This window comes from Carcharhinus amblyrhynchos, unplaced genomic scaffold, assembly GCF_965287045.1.
Source record: "Carcharhinus amblyrhynchos unplaced genomic scaffold, sCarAmb.v2.hapA chromosome_1200, whole genome shotgun sequence".
NCBI lineage: Eukaryota > Metazoa > Chordata > Chondrichthyes > Carcharhiniformes > Carcharhinidae > Carcharhinus > Carcharhinus amblyrhynchos.
Genome location: NW_027650940.1, coordinates 1 through 12,863, shown reverse-complemented (window position 1 = coordinate 12,863; position 12,863 = coordinate 1). Strand labels below are relative to the sequence as shown.

The following is a 12,863-nucleotide window of genomic DNA, read 5'->3' as shown; positions in this document are numbered from 1 at the left end:
TTTCCCACTGCCCCACCCCCGATAAACACACTGGCCACAGACGGGACGTGAAGTCCGGTCTACGACTCCGGCCGCTCACGTGCAAAAACGGCGAGGCCCAGACAGGATTTCATCTCGCTGACCCACCCCCCCAACTCCACAATTTATACACACACATACATACAAAGAAAGAATCTATAGCAAAGGCTGGCAATTTAAATGATCTGCTGTCTGCCTGGGCTCCAAGGCTGTTCTCCCTCCATTAGTCAAACTCCAAAACCCTCCCCTCATCAACTAACCCTAATCAACAGGCCCTTCGGCCCGACCGACTGGCCCTTGTCGCTCCCGGAACCCGACCTGCAGGGAGTTTGCGCTCTCGCTGGCTGAGTCACGGGAGGGGAGGGGGTGGGTTGCGGTGTTTAACAAAGGTGGAAGAGTTCTAATCCGCACCCCCCTCCCCTCCCCACCGCCTCCCCTCCCCTCCCCACCCCCTCCCCTCCCCACCCCCTCCCCTCCCCGTCAGACTGAATAATGGAGCTCTGTCCTGGACTGAGCCACTCCCTCGGAGACGCCTCGCGTTTACGGTGGAGATCTTGCTACGTCGCCTCCCGTGTCTCTCCGACGTCGATCCACAATCGCTTCCCAATCCCGACGGCTCGGAGAGAAATCTCAGCATTCCCGTGCCCCGGCCCTCCTTGGGTGGGAGGAGGAGGAGGAGGGGGCGGGGGAGGAGTGGAATGGGAGGACTCCCAGTTCAGCTGCGTTTGTGTTTGCCTCCTTTGCCCCCTTTGCCCCTCCATTTCTGTCTGCGCCCTCCCCCGCTGCCACTGCGCCGGTCCTCCCAGGAGGGCATGGGGGGCTCGATCTCGCCAGGCCTCCCTCCCCGGTCGGGCACTGGCCCCATCATGACCTGCGGGAAGCAACAGAGAAGGAAGAGTGAAGATCTCCGTCTGATCGTGACAATCTCCAACCCCGAGTCGCGGATGGACGGGGCGGGGGTTGTTCTAAACGTGAACCCCCAGTTACCAAAAACAGTACGGTCCCACACTGGCATTCCCTGTACCCCCTCCCAGTCAATACCAGCCCCCCACCCCCCTCACTCTGTGCCAGTACAGTCTCACCCAGTTTCCAGCTGGTCCTGTCTCTCATCCCATTCCCTGCTGGTGAATAGCCCCCTCCGCCATTCCCTGCTGCTAGTCCCCTCCCACGTTCTCTGCTGGTATTAGTCACAGGAATATACAGCACGGAAACAGGCCCTTCGGCCCAACTCGTCCGTGCTAACCGGATTTCCTAAACTGAATTAGTCCTATCTGACTACGTTTGACCCCTAACCCTGTGAACCTTTCCCATCCATGTACCTGCCCAAATGTCTTTTAAATGTTGTCATTGTCCCCACCTCTGGCAGCTCATTCCTCACACGCACTGCCCTCTGTGAAAATGTTGCCCCTCAGATCCCTTTTAAATCTTTCCCCTCTCACCTTAAGCCTGCGCCCTCCAGTTTTGGACTCCCCCTATCCTGGGAAAAAGACCTTGGCTATTCACCTCCCCTTCCCTGCTGGTACTGCCTTCTCTTCTCCTGCATTGTTTGCTGGAGCAGACGAGTGAAGGAGCAGGGAGACAGATAAAAAAATTACCTGTTAAAAACCTGTTTAAATAAGTTTAAAGCACTTTCGTAGTAAGAACTTACCTTGTAGAACTGTTTAAATCATTTCAAAGCATTTTTGCGGGCTTTTTGTATCTACCGCTTTAAGAATTCTAAGGGAGTGGATAGCAGGGAGTTGTGGGGGAGCAGGCTTTAAAACAGCGCCAGGTTTAAAAGGAGGCCTGGTGTAGACAGCGGGCAGTGTCGGAGCGGGCAGCGGAGTGAGGGGGAAGCAGAGTGAGCTATTAGGGCTTAGGAGCAAAAGGGCTGGGGAGAAAAAGGGCCAGGTAAGTTCGTGTTGAAATTTTCCATACTACTACAGTGAATAATGGAGGGGCATGTGATGTGTGGTTTCTGTATGATGTGGGAGCTGGTGGACCCCAGGGTCCTTCCCAGTGACCATGTCTGCAGTAAGTGCAGGTTGCTGGAGGAGCTCCAGCTCAAGGTAGATGAGCTGGCCTCTGAGCTACAGACACTGAGGCTCATCAGGGGGAGAGAGGGTGCCATTGTCAATGGGGTGCAAGTGACATCAGCGAGGGGATTAAGGGTTATGGGGAGAGGGCGGGAAAGTGGAACTGAGCAGTGACAGATCAGCCATGATCTTATTGAATGGCGGGGCAGGCTCGAAGGGCTAGATGGCCTACTCCTGCTCCTATTTCTTATGTTCTTATGTTCACTGCTGGTATTCCCTCTCCCCCCATTTTCTGTTGTGTTCTCTGCCACCCCCCCAGTTCCCTGCTGGTATAACATAAGAACATAAGAAATAGGAGCAGGAGTCGACCATCTAGCCCCTCGAGCCTGCCCCGCCATTCAATAAGATCATGGCTGATCTGAAGTGGATCAGTTCCACTTTCCCGCTTTCTCCCCTTAATTCCCCTGTCTATCAGAAACCTACCAACCTATCCCTCCCCCACCTCCCCAGTTCCCTGCTGGTATTTCCACCCCCTCGCCCCCACCCCCTCTCCTGTTTTTTTACCTTGTTGACGGCACACGCTGTTTTCTCCCGGCTGCCCTCGCTGGTGGTTTTGATGATGGCGGACAGGTCCTCGCGAGCCGACAGCAGGTGGGCGAGGGTGATGTCGCTCTTGGCGCAGAGTGCCTGTCGCAGAGGCTCGTACCGCCGCTCCATCACCTCCCCGTGTCGCTGAAAGACAGGGAGAAATCCCTTAGCGCCGGCAACAAGTGCCCCCCCGCCGCCCCCCTCCCCCAGGGTTGGCGCAGGGGGCAGACAGCGAAACCGTGTTTGTACAGCGTGCTTTGGCTGTGACTGGGCTCACAGGTTGTCCGCACTGACTGGGGGGACTGTTGGGGGGGTTGGGGGGCATGGGGCAGGACACAGTGTTTGGGGGGGGGGGGGGGGGGGGTTGGGGGGAGGTGTGGAAAATGTATAGAATGGTTCTGTGCTTCCAAAAACGATGGGTGCGTTTGACAACAGTGCGTGTCCAGTTCTGTCTCTTGTTGATGCCACCATTGTGGGTGGAATTTTTCCACAGTATTTACTAACCCCCACCTCCCCAACCCCCCCCGCCAGGAAATCGGGGCATCATCAACAGAAGATCTGGCCCGTGGGAATGGACAGAAGATCCTGGCCGCAGAGTTCATCCGAAATTTTCTGTTCTTATTCCTTTTCTGAAATTGCCCGGCAAAAATCTTTCAGATCATCTTTTCCCTTTCACAAAGCCGACCTCTGGCTAATTACCCCTTTGCGTGAGGAACTGCCTCCCGATATCCGCCCTAAATAGCCCAACTCTAAAAAGGTGGTACAGTGCCACAGTGATTAGCATTGCTGCCTCACAGCTCTGGGGACACGGGTTGTCTTCCTAACTCAGGTCACTGTCTGTGTGGAGTTTGCATGTTCTCCCCGTGTCTGCGTGGGTTTTGTCCAGGTGCTCTGGTTTCTTCCCACAGTCCAAAGATGTGTAGGTTAGGTGGATTGGCCACACTAAATTGTCCCTCAGTGTCAGGAGGACTAACAGGGTGGCGTTACGGGGATAGGCCCTGGGTGGGATTGTGTTTGGTGCAGGCTCGATGGGCCGAATGCCCTCCTTCTGTACTGTACGGATTCTATGATTACACACCTAATATTTCATAGCAAGATGTAGAAAACCTTTCATCATTTATATTTTAATAGAACTGTCATCAACTTCAAATGAATCATGGAATCAGTACAAAGAACAACCCAGCACGGGAAACAGGCCCTTTGGCCCAATGAGCCCACACTGCCATCTTAATAAAGCATTTTCCTACACCTACCTAGACCCGTGTGTATGGTACCCCCATTGGAAACCAGATTCAGGGGAGAATAGCTCAGGGACAATTTGTTACACCAATCAGCCTAAGAGCACATCTTTGGGGTGTGGGAGGAAACCGGAGCACCCGGAGGAAACCCACGCAAGCACGGGGAGAATGCGCAAACTCCCACTGACACCGGCCCAAATCCATGTATCTGCACAGCTAGCAGTGATAGTCACTGAGCTGCTGTGATGCCCATCCGCTGGTCCAGTTTTAAGCACACACAACGACGCGAAGTACTAGGCCACTCTCGAAACATCCAAGAGCAGCCCACGCACGACCCACTGTGTGCATGCCCCTCGTTAGACAACAACAGTATGGTAAGAACAAACAAAAAATTTACACTTTGCCCCAAGACATGTGGGTTAGGTGGTTTAGCCATGCTAAATTGCCCCACAGAGTCCAAAGAAGTGAGGATTAGCCATAGTAAGGAAGTGGGCCTAGGTCGAGTGCCCCTTTGGAGGATTGGCACAGACCTAATGGGCCAAATGGCCTCCTTCTGCACTGCAGGGATTCTAATGTCAGTGATGTCCCGATTCAGAACCAGAGGTTTGTTATCAACTCAAAAAAATCCTTGAATCATTTTAAATGCGTCAAATCAGATCACTCAAGGGGATAGAAGCTTAATCTTCTCATAAACCTAATCCCTTCACAAGGGAATGTGCTTCAAGTAACGACCACCAACTTCAGCTCAATCCCACGGGTGGTTGCTCTGACAGCGATGGGGATGGTTTATAAAAGACAAGATGGACTTCTACTGCAGGGGAGACACTCTTCCCCAAGTTCTCCAGCTCAATAAGCCCATTCCTCGCCTACTGTGTGGGTTCAACACACAAGAGATTACAAACCTTTGCTCCCTCCGACCAGTGGAACGACTGCACCGTCACGTCCAGCCGGCTGATTAACATCTGTTTACGGCACTCATACTCAACGCACATCGCTCGGTGGATCTCCTCCAGATGTTCCTGTGATGCAGAACACAAGGGGTTCGTGAGTTCCTCCAGGGAGATGTGGGCGTTCGCTGGCTGGGTCAGCAATTATTACCCATCCCTAATTGCCCCTTGAACTGAGAGTCTCGCAGTGGCTTCCTCAGCCATTTCAGAGGGGCAGCTGAGAGTCGATCACATTGCTGTGGTCCTGGAGTCACATGTAGGCCAGACCAGGTAAGGACGGCAGATTTCCTTCCCTAAAGGGACATTAGTGAACCAGGTGGGTTTTTTTAAAAAAACGATCGGTGATAGTTCCATAGAAACTAGAAGCAGGAGTAGGCCATTTGGCCCTTCGAGCCTGCTCTGCCATTCATTTTGGGCATCAAATTTAATATCCTGATCCCCCTTCCCCCCGCCATATCCATTGATCCCTTTAGCCCCAAGAGTTCTCTCTAATTTCATGGTTCCGTTATGGAGACTAACTTTTAATTCCAAATTCTATTCACAACATTTAAATTCCACCAGCTGCCATGATGGGATTTGAACCTGTTGCCCCCACAGCACTAGCCTCTGGGTTACTAACCCAGGGACCTTACCACTACGCCAAAATCTCCTCCCCTATTTTCAAGGTGTCTGGTGGTTGTAATTTTTTTTCAAAAACTTATCCCAAACCTGACAATGATTTGGACAGCAGGTTAGCACTTGCTGCCTCACAGCACCCAAGACCCGGGTTCAATTCCCAACTCGGGTCACTGTCTGTGTGGAGATTGCACATTCTCCCCATGTCTGCCTGGGTTTCCTCCAGGTGCATCAGTTTCCGTAGCCCAAAGGTGTGCGGGCTAGGTTGATTGACCGTAGTGTCAGGAGGAAATAGCAGGGCAAATATGTGGGGTTAGGGAAATGGGTCTTGGATGGGATTGTGGTTGGTGTAGGCTTGATGGGCTGAACTGTTGGGATTCTATGATGGAACGTGGGTGTTGCTGGCTGGGCCAGCATTTATTGCCCATCCCTAATTGCAGGGAGGCGGGGAAAATCTGGGAAGCTTTAACTGCGCAATGCGGAGGAACTGAGCTGCAGCCGGTTAAAAAGAGTGGCAATGGTCAGGACCCTCCCCCCTCCTCGCTCCGAGACAGCATGTAGATATTGTGGAAGCCACTCTACCCATTGGTCAGGCTCCAGGCTCCGGCTCAGCAAGGATTTTCCAACTCCATCCGGTGCCAATGCACAACTGGCATCCCTGATCTGAAATACAAACATTAAAACAAATTTGACAGGACTCTGAGGGAGACATTCCTCACACACTCTTAACTTCAAAATACAAGACTCTCACCAGCCAAGAGCTGACTGGGTAAAATGAGCGTTCGTGTGCCTGTTACACATACTTGTGTCCTCGTCTATAAATTGTTTGTACGCATGCTCAGATTTATAAAAAGTACTGCACACAAAACTTGCAGCTTTAAAGTTCCAAAATGACACAACCTATTGTAATAAAATAGATTGTTGGATGTAGCATTCCTAAGGCACCTTTAAAGCCACATTGGGTGGCACAGTGGGTTAGCACTGCTACTTTACAGCACCACAGACCCATTTCAATTCCCACCTTGGGTGCACACTGTGTGGAGTCTGCAAGTACTCCCCGTTTCTGCTCCAGTTTCCTCCCACTCTCCAAAGATGTGTAGGTTAGGTGGATTGGCCATGCTAAATTACCCCCCCCAGGTATCCAAAGATGTGTAGGTTGGGTGGATTGGCCATGGTAAAAAGTTCCTTAGTGTCAGGGGCTTAGCAGGCTAAATAAGTGGGGCTATGGAGATAGGGCTTGTATGGGATCGTTGTCAATGCAGACTTGATAGACCAAATAGCTTCTTTCTGTGTTGTAGGGATTCTATGATTCTAAGATATACACGTAGTACTCGGGAGAAAACCTGTTTTATTTTGTTTCATGGTGTGTGGGTGTCGCTGGCTGATCTGGCATTTATTACCCATCCCTAATTGCCCCTTGACCCGAGTGTCTCGCTCAGCCATTTCAGGGGGCAGTAGAGAGTCAACCACATTTCTGTGGCTCTGGAGTCACGTGTAGGCCAGACCGGGGTAAGGACGGCAGATTTCCTTCCCTAAAGGGGACATTAGTGAACCAGATGGGTTTTCCCCACAATGGTTTAAGAACATAAGAACATAAGAAATAGGAGCAGGAGTAGGCCATCTAGCCCTTCGAGCCTGCCCCGCCATTCAATAAGATCATGGCTGATCTGTCGTGGCTCAGTTCCACTTTCCTGCCCTCTCCCCATAACCCTTAATCCCCTCTCTTATCAAGAACCCATCAACCCGCTTCTTAAAAATATTTAGCGAAACAGCCTCCACCACTTCAACGGGCAGAGAATTCCAGAGATTCACCACCCTTTGAGTGAAGAAGTTCCTCCTCAACTCCGTTCTAAACCGCCCCCCCTTTATCTTGAGGCTGTGCCCCCTAGTCCTACTGTCCTTTCTGAGCGGGAAGAGTCTCTCCACCTCTATCCTATCCATCCCATTCATCATCTTATACGTCTCAATGAGATCTCCCCTCATTCTTCTAAACTCTAACGAGTACAAGCCTAGTTTATTCAGCCTCTCCTCATAGCTCAACCCCCTCAACTCTGGTATCAGCCTAGTAAACCTCCTCTACACTCCCTCCAGGGCCAAAATATCCTTGCGCAGGTGCGGTGCCCAAAACTGCACACACTACTCCAGCTGCGGCCTCACCAATGCCCTATACAGCTGCAGCAAGACCTCCCTACTTTTATATTCAATCCCCCTCGCTATGAAGGCCATCAGTGGGTTTTTAATTCTAGATATTATTTTTAATTGAATATATATCCCACCAAGGTGGGATTTGAACTTGTGGCTCCAGCCTGGGCCTCTGGATTACCGACACAATGTTACCACAATCTTCCCCTTGACCACAAATAAATGAGGGCCTAAAACAGGTCAATAGTTTCACAGAAATGAATCATTTGGGTTTTGTTTTTAAGAAAATGATCTTACTTTGGTTTCCAGGTCTTGGAATAACTGCGACACCGGGACATCTCGGGTGGGTTCTGCCATGCCCAGCGCTCGGCACAGAGCCTGCAGTTCCTGAAAGATCTCCTCGCCACCCTCTCCAGTGTCCCTCGGTGCTTGCCGCTGAGCCAGCGAGGGCCTCCTGGCGTGTAGGACCCGGGCCGCCTGCAGTTCGGAGACCAGGAACACTGAAACCCAAGCCAAAAGGAAGAGGCGTCAGTCGGCACACGGGGTAACCGCTGGCTGCGATTCAACACCGAGCCCCCTTGGTGACCAAGGGAGGAGACACCAGCTGAAGGGTTGCCAACAAGGGGGCCGGGGTTTTCCAGCCTTTCCCTGCCGGTTTGATCTTCCAGCCCCGGTCAAGGTCAACAGCCTGCGGCAAATGGTTGGCGATGCTGGAAAATCCTTCCGCCAAACCTATGGCTGCCAGAAAACCCACCGGGGTTGGGGAGGGAGGGATGGAAGGAAGGTGGGTGAAACTCCCAGCCAGAGATAGAAACAGGAGACGCTGGAAAGGCTCAGCAGGTGTAGCAGCATCTGTGGAGAGAACGGAGTAAACAGGGGGAGATTCTCCGGCCCCTCCTCAGTGTTTCTCTTGGCAGCGGGAAGGGGAGTGCTGTTCGCTGGTGCCGGGATTATCCAGTCCCGCTGCGGTCAATGGGCATTCCCATTGATTCCAACCTCACGCCGTCGGGAAAGCTGCTGGCAAGAGATACCCGCTGGTGTGAACGGGGTGGAAAATTCCGGAAAATGTTTCGAGCCCACATCCTTCTTCCTCAAAGCTCAGTTCAAGACAGAGGTGAGGAGGAACTTCTTCCCTGGAAGGTGGCGAATCTTCGGAATTCTCCATCCCAGAGGGAAACTCAATCATTGAGCAAGGTCAGCATAGGAATCAATTTCATCTAGTTTATTACTGTCACATGTATTGTGATACAGTGAGAAGTATCATTTCTTGCACGCTGTACAGTTTATTCATTAGTGTTATAAGTAGGCTTAGATTAACACTGCAATGAAGTTACTGTGAAAATCCCCTAGTTGCGACACTCCGGCGCCTGTTTGGGTACACTGAGGGAGAATCTAGCACGGCCAATGCCCCCTAACCAGCACGTCTTTTCCCTAGGGTGCAATTTAGCATCGCCAATCCACCTAACCGACATTCCTTTGGACACTAAGGGGCAATTTAGCATGACTAATCCACCTAACCCGCACATCTTTCACACGGGCGGGAGGAAACTGGAGCACCCGGAGGAAACCCACACAGACACGGGCAGATTGTGCAGACTCCCTACAGACAGTGACCCAAGCTGGGAATCAAACCCGGGATCCCTGCTGCTGTGAGGCAGCAGTGCTAACCACTGTGCCACCCTCCAGACAAGGAGTACAGGACTTCGCGAGGGATGGTGGTGGGGGGGGTGCGGGGTGCGTTGCTGGCTGGGCCAGTATTTATTGGCCATCCCTAGTTGCTCGAGGGCAGTTGAGAGTCAACCACATTGCTGTGGCTCTGGAGTCACATGTAGGCCAGACCGGCTAAGGACAGCAGATTTCCTTCCCTAAACGACATTAGTGAACCAGATAGATCTTTCCAACAATGGTTTCATGGTCATTAGTAGATTCTTAATTCCAGATTTTTTTTTTCATTGAGTTTAAATTCCACAATCTGCCGTGGTGGGATTCGAACCCGGATCCCCAGAAAATTAGCTGAGTTTCTGGATTAATAACCAAAAGAGAAAATGCTGGAAAATCTCAGCAGGTCTGGCAGCATCCGTAAGGATAGAAAAGAGTTGATGTTTCGAGTCCAGATGCCCTTTGACAAAGGGTCATCTGGACTCGAAACATCAGCTCTTTTCTTTTCAGCTTTCCTGTGAAACTCATCTCCAAACTCTGGGGCCTGGGCCTCGGCTCCTCCCTCTGGATCCTGAACTTCCCAACTCACAGGCCACAATCAGTAAGGATAGGCAACAACACCTCCTCCATGATCATCCTCAACACCGGTGCCCCACAGGGCTGTGTTCTTAGCCCCTGTACTATATTCCTTATACACCGAAGACCGTGTGGCCAAATTCCCCTCCAATTCGATTTTCAAGTTTGCTGATGACACCACCATAGTGGGTCGGATCTCAAACAATGACGAGACAGAGTGTAGGAATGAGATTGAGAATCTGGTGAACTGGTGCGGCAACAATAATCTCTCCCTCAATGTCAACAAAACGAAGGAGATTGTCATCGACTTCAGGAAGCGTAAAGGAGAACATGTCCCTGTCTACATCAACGGGGACAAAGTAGAAAAGGGTCGAGAGCTTCAAGTTTTTAAGTGTCCAGATCACCAACAACCTGTCCTGGTCCCCCCATGCCGACACTACAGTTAAGAAAGCCCCACCAACGCCTCTACCTGCTCGGAAGACTAAGGAAATTTGGCATGTCCTGTACTACTCTCACCAACTTTTACAGATGCCCCATAGAAAGCATTCTTTCTGGTTGTATCACAGCTTGGTCTGGGCTCCTGCTCTACCCAAGACTGCAAGGAGCTACAAAAGGTCATGAATGTAGTCCAATCCATCACGTAAACCAGCCTCCCATCCATTGACTCTGTCTACACTTCTACCCCACAAACCCAGGACATTCTCTCTTCCACCTTCTTCCGTCGGGATAAAGATACAAAAGTCTGAGGTCATGTACCAACCGACTCAAGAAAAGCTTCTTCCCTGCTGCTGTCAGACTCTTGAATGGATCTTTCTCTGCACTCTAGCTACGACTGTAACACTACATTCTGCACTCTCTCCTTTCTTTCTCTATGAACGGTATGCTTTGTATAGGGCACAAGAAACAATACTTTTCACTGCATGTTAACACATGTGACAATAATAAACCAAAATTAGCTCTTTTCTCTCCTTACAGATGCTGCCAGACCTGCTGAGATTTTCCAGCATTTTTTCTTTTGGTTTCAGATTCCAGCATCTGTAGTAATCCGCAATCCATTTTTCTGGATTAATAGTCAAGCAGTTAGTCCTTCCTTTATTGAAAAAGGAAGAGAGACAAAGAGAGAGTATGAGAAGAGACTGGCAAACAAGGCCTGTATATCCACCAGAACTTAGGCGAACTGAGATGAGGAGAAATGTATACAGAGATGAAGAGAAGAAATTTCTCCTCAGCTCATCGGAACGCCATTGGACACAGGGTCTGTTTTCTCTCGGTGAGGTACAGTCTCTGAGGTGTCACCATGTACTTACACAGTAGTTGGAGGCAAGTGCCTTCATTATTCAGCCTGGACGTTACATTTCCCGTGGTCAGTGATGGATAAGGACACTGCAACTCATTCACCAACCCGCTAACTTCCAACTGGAACGTTTCCGAATCTTCTGGGCCTATGGAATGGAAGGGAAACCTGTTAGTGAGGCCGGACTGGAGCTGGGAAAGATCGTTCAGCCCATCCAACCAGTACTCTCCTTCATGCCAAATGCCCAACTGGTCCCATTTGCTTAATCTTCACAGTGAGAATTGGGTATCAATTTCCCCTGATGTCCAAATGAGGTCATGGAACAGAATCATAGAATCCCTACTGTGCCAAAGGAGGCCATTCAGCCCATCGAGCCTGCAATGACTTTCCAAAAAAGCATCTCATCCAGATCCATCCATCCAACCTATCCCCATAACCCTTCACATTTAGCATGACCAATCCACCTTACCTACGTATCTTTGGACACTAAGGGGCAATTTAGCATGACCAATCCACCTTACCTCCCCTGCTAGAGGGGGGGCTGGTAATGTTAAAATGGTGGCACAGGCTCGTTGGGCCTGTTTTTGTTCTTTGTACCTACGTATCTTTGGACACTAAGGAGCAATGTAGCATGGCCAATCCACTCAGCTACACATTTTTCAGACTGTGGGAGGAAACCGGAACACGAGAGGTTGGACAAACTTGGTTTGTTCTCACTGGAACGACGCAAGTTGAGGGGCGACCTGATACAAGTCTACAAGATTATGAGGGGCATGGACAGAGTGGATAGTCAGAAGCTTTTTCCCAGGGTGGAAGAGTCAATTACTAGGGGCACGGGTTTAAGGTGCGAGGGGCAAGGTTGAAAGGAGATGTACGAGGCAGATTTATTTTTTTTCCACAGAGGGTGGTAGGTGTCTGGAACTTGCTGCCGGAAGGAGGTAGTGGAAGCAGATATGATAGTGAGTTTTAAGGGACGTCTAGACAAATACATTGACTAGGACAGGATTAGAGGGATATGGTCCCCGGAAGGATAGGGGGTTTATTTCAGTTGGACAGCCTGGTCGGTGCAGGCTTGGAGGGCCGAAGGGTCTGCCCCTGTGCTGTAACGTTCTCCCAGAGGAAACCCACGCAGACACGGTGAGAACGTGCAAACTCCGCACAGGCAGTTACCCGAGGCTGGAATCGAATCCGGGTCCCTAGTGCCGTGAGGCAGCAGTACTAACCGCTGTGCCACCCACGAAAGAACAAAGAGTCCAGAATTGAAGCAGTTTTTATGACACTCTGTTCACTTCACTTATGAACATAGGAAGAGGAGGCCATTCAGCCCCTCGAGCCTGCTCCGCCGTTCAGTGAGATCATGGCTGGACCGATTGTAACTCCAAACTGCATCCCACTCATCCCCCCCCCCCAACCCCACCACCCCCCGATAACCGACCTCCTGCTTCCACCAGTTACTAACTCTTCATATCCCGGGTTCTCACTTGCGGTGCTGGCGACGCATTCCTCCAGCAAGCTCACGGCTTTCAGTTCAGACACCAGCCAGGAACACAAGGCGGTGAAAGGCAGAGAGCACGGCCCCTCTCTCACTGCCAGCGACAGGGAATCCTCTTCCAGAAGCTGCCCGGCGTACCTGCAACCGGGGAATAACAACAACACCCACCCGTGTGAAACCAGCTCACCAGGGATCCCCCCCTTGTTCCTTCAAACCGCACAGCACACAGGACAGGGGCCACCCAACCCAAGCTTTGGAGTAAGCTTATCAATTATTCCC

General features: G+C 51.0%; 1 protein-coding gene across 1 annotated transcript; it reads right to left on the bottom strand.

The window, feature by feature from the left end:
- Positions 1–499: 499 nt before the first annotated feature.
- Positions 500–12,722, bottom strand: LOC145340609 (protein FAM98A-like; the record flags this gene model as incomplete). Its single annotated transcript, XM_080185079.1, has 7 exons — positions 500–889; positions 2,598–2,765; positions 4,762–4,878; positions 6,004–6,084; positions 7,861–8,063; positions 11,106–11,240; positions 12,574–12,722. Coding segments are annotated over 7 exons (1,009 nt in total), but the record flags the coding sequence as incomplete, so codon positions are not given.
- Positions 12,723–12,863: the final 141 nt, after the last annotated feature.